The sequence below is a fragment of the Antrostomus carolinensis genome, unplaced genomic scaffold, assembly GCF_000700745.2.
Source record: "Antrostomus carolinensis isolate BGI_N321 unplaced genomic scaffold, ASM70074v2 scaffold49972, whole genome shotgun sequence".
Lineage (NCBI taxonomy): Eukaryota > Metazoa > Chordata > Aves > Caprimulgiformes > Caprimulgidae > Antrostomus > Antrostomus carolinensis.
This window is the reverse complement of record NW_010302642.1, coordinates 5340-9520: the sequence shown is the minus strand read 5'-3', so window position 1 is coordinate 9520 and position 4181 is coordinate 5340. Positions and strand designations below refer to the sequence as shown.

The 4181-nt window shown below is 39.5% G+C and overlaps 1 protein-coding gene across 1 annotated transcript; it reads left to right on the top strand.

Moving 5' to 3' along the window:
• Positions 1–5: 5 nt before the first annotated feature.
• RGS9BP (regulator of G protein signaling 9 binding protein) lies at positions 6–668 on the top strand (the record flags this gene model as incomplete). The annotated part of the gene is made up of 1 exon (XM_010163854.1): positions 6–668. A coding segment is annotated over one exon (663 nt), but the record flags the coding sequence as incomplete, so codon positions are not given.
• Positions 669–4181: the final 3513 nt, after the last annotated feature.

Sequence of the window (4181 nt, the reverse complement as noted above, 5' to 3'; positions counted from 1 at the left end):
TGACCGCCTGCTACCGGCACATGGTGCTGACCATCGGCGGCACCTCGGACTCCCAGAACTTGCGGGAGGAGCTCAAGAAAACGCGGCAGAAAGCCCAGGAGCTCGCGGTGGCCAACAGGAACAAGCTCACCACGGTCCTGAAGGACAAAACCGTGAGTAAGGAAGACAAAGCCGAGTTCGAGAGGCTATGGGTGATTTTCTCCACGTGCCTAGAGATCCTGGAGATCGACATGAGGAGAGCCCTGGAGCTGGGCCACGAGTTCCCACTAAACGTCCCCAAAAAGCACCTGATCCAGACGGGCATGAGTGGGGGAACCTCTGGCGTGGCTGCCAGGGCGATGAGCGTCCAGAACATGAAATACGAGGCTGAGCACAATATAGACGTGGTGGATTTGAAAGACCTTGAGAACGAAATCAACCAGGTAGGAGAGATGATGTACGAGATGGAAATGAAGGTCAATGTCCCCCAGTGGACAGTAGAGGCTAAGCAAGACCCAGGGGCTGAACTAAAATCCACCATGAGCGTGGGCGCTTCTTCTATTGGCATGATCTCTGTGGAGGAAAATAAATCCTTCTGTGACACCAGCAAGATTCTAGCTGGGGTTATTTTCTCCGCTGTGCTCGTTATCGCTATTGTCCTGGCAGTGTGTGTGGTAAAACTCTCCTAGGGTGGTGCGGGCTCTGACAAGAGCGTCTTCCCTCCAGTCTGTCTTTGGAGTGTTTCACGCCTCAGCTTTAATTTCAAAACGGGTCACTGGGATGAGCTGAGAATTTAAACCTAACACTTGAAAAAACACAGCAAAACTTTTGCCTCGCAACATCCTAAAATGCACTATTTGTTTCTTCTTGCTTTTTGAAGAAAAGAAATGCAAAGGAGCCTGCAGAACAGGATGTCTTCGTTTGCTGGACTTGTAACGGTTAACTGTGAAGTATCAGGGTATTATCGCTACTGGCTATAACAGGGATTTGTCTGCTATTAATAGCTCAGTATTCTCAGAAGCCTGTATATTTTGTTCTTGAATAGGCTCTGCTGTTTGCTGCTGGTCAGTTTACAGTATTTGAGAGTAACACAAATTTGGAGGCTAACACAGGTGTTTTGTCTGACAAAGTGAATAGAATACGCTTGGTTTTTTTCATCAAATACACAAAATGTTATTTCAGTGGAGGAAAAGGGGAAGGATGCAAACCGCAACCAAAAAATGTAAACAACCTCTGTTTTAGATAAGTTAATGGCTGGGGAGGGGGGAGGTGTGGAGGAAGATGGAGAAAACAGAACACAAGCAATGTTTGATATCAAATACTGTTTGTTGATTTAGACGGGGGATTGTACAGAACCCAGTTGCCTGGGTTGGCACAGCGTACGCAAATGACTAATCGCTTTCCAGATCCAGAGAGAAAAAGGAGAGTTGCATATTCAGAAAAATACTAGCAAGCCTTGTGGTTCTTATCCACATTTACCACGATTTTGTCTTCCCCTGCAGAAAGGCCGACTCTTGCTACTGATTCAAATTTTTCTTTCTGTTGAAGCAAACAGTTTGCACTTAACAATTAACTATGAAAACAGGAGCAATGAATCTACCCACAGCAAAAGCAGTGATTTTTGAAATAGATTTTAGCAAACAAAAACGATGCCGAGTTAAAGCAGACCTTTCTAATAATCCAACGAGATCCCCTCACACCTTGCAGGGCAGGGACCGATGCCTGCATATGTACAGTCGCATTTCTGCAAGCTCCTGAATTATTTGCAGAAATCCAAAGACAACTAAAAAGCGTGTCTCAGTTTCATATCTCATTCATGTCTGATTAATCATTTGGGAAACAGGAATTGGTCCAATTTGATACACTGCAATTTTGGGAGGTAAATGCAAGAGCAGAGTAAAACTTTCCAGTGTTTCCCTATAAAATTGTCAATGTTTAAATGTAAAATTGGCAGGACAGACACTAACTTTGCAGAGAAGCTCGATAATATTTTGTAAAAGGACCGACGTATTATGGTATTTTAATATTTAACTTGTTACTGTTACACACACTATCTGTTCAAGAATGCTTGGTACATACTTTATAGTGCCATAGGTGTATGAGGCACTCCACAGGCAAATATAAAGACCCTGCCATACTGGGTTTTTAGTAAGTTACTCTTCTTCTGCATTTATTATTATGGACACATTATCAAGAAGTGACAATCGGACGTGTTTTGTGAAGTTACTAGGCAATAGTCTTCATGCTTGTTAAATAAGCATGCTTGTTATGTTGACAACACTCATAGCTAATATTTTTGAGTTAGGACCTAAACATACTGTGAAAAACTGCAGCAAACAGTTTATTCTTTAAGAGAACTGGATTTGGGGAGAAAAAGTGTGTGACAAATTTGAATCTGGTCACTTGTAGGTGAGGAAAAAAAATAACTTAGGTGAGGAAAAATATTAAGTGGAGGCCTGAATTAAAGGCTATAGACTATCATTGCATTGCAGGATAATGTGAGTTCTGCATATCAATCCAGTTTAGCTCCATTCTCATGGGAATTCAGTTTTTTATGACGACTCCACATTCCTTTCTACTGTATTTCACTCATTCCATAGGATGTTTTATACTTAGTTAATCTGGGTTTGTAGAGATCCCTGGCAGCATTGTAAGAAAGTCAAGCTTATGTTTATCGGTGCCACTGTTTCAGTCTCTCTAGACAAGGTTTAATTGCTGTGTGTTGATTTAAATTGAGAAGAGCTTCTTCACAGTCATATTGAGTAAACATATTTGCGGAAAATCCAGCAAAAACTGCAGGAGAAGGTACATATTTGGATTGCCAACACTAGTCATTAAGGATCTGTGGGTATTTTCACTCTTTTTGTACTCTCCTTTTACTTAGTTCACAGGAAGGTGGATAAGAAGTTGGGACTCTGTTCTGTGCTTCTTGAAATCTCCATGTTCCTTTTGAAATCAGACTGTTTAACCACATGTTCTGAAAACCCAAGTGATGCAAGTCTGATTTCTGGTGGATAAGTAAGCGGTAACACCTATAGCATTCACTATCTTGGATGTTGGTATCCTGAAGTGGGTATACCATTTATCCACGGTTAGTTGTGTAGAAGAATTTTTAAGACTAGGTAATTTCATCTTCAAAGGCAAGCCTCAGTGAGCTGGTAAATTGTAAATTTTTAGTCCATTGCATTTTTTGGAATTTGGATTTTTCAATACAGGACTCAAAGAATTCATCTAAGTAGCCTGCGACTCTGTAAATATCTTGCTTCATTATGAATATGCACACAAATAGTATTTAAAGGATTGGACCTTTGAAAAGCTGGCTGCAGATTTATTCACCATTAGTTTGTTCCTAAAAATCTGTATCATCTTATATTTAGGCTATCTGAAATTAATAGATTAAGTAGAATCTAACAGAGAATTGGCACCATCTAAATGGATAATGTTCCTGCCATTGATACAAGTGTATGCTCAATGTGACAGAGTTCAGACACAACAGCGCACAAAATCAAAACAAGATGAAACCACCACTGCCCAAAAGTACTGATGATTCTTTTAAATTAAGAAATAAAAAGATGTAGTAGATTTGCAGTGTTCATTTTTGTTCCCCACTGGAATGCAACTGGAAGAAGACTGGAAATGCTATTTTTGTAAGTGAAAAAATGGGAAGTCAAACTGCAAATACTCTATATTTAAATAGCATGATGAAAATGCACAAACTCTCATGCTGATCAGTGAATGAGAATGTTACTGTGTTTTCAGTACAAAAGATGGTCATTGCTTAATTTCAGTGTTGTTCTACTTCAGTTCTTTTGTCTTTATTCACAGGATACACACATTCAATTTGCTGTATACTAAAATCTTATTCCTGACTTGAATTATACTGATTTTGCCTGTGCATGGATGGTATTTTCTACACTTTGAATAATTCAAACTTGTTACTGTCACTATTTATTTAACTTAAAATAAAGTACATTCTTGTAACTTAATACTGGTTGGCTTGCAGCAGTAATTAAAACCAAACAAAAACTAGAATATTAATACAGCTTGTCAGTAAGCTTTTCTAAACAAAAAGTTCCTGTTTAAACCACAGGAATAAAAGTAACATGCTAAGCTCTCTCATTACAATGCACCTTTCTCAAGCTCCCAAAATTGAATATAGCGATCTATCTTAATTTATACTGCAAGGGAATCAGCAGTCTGAA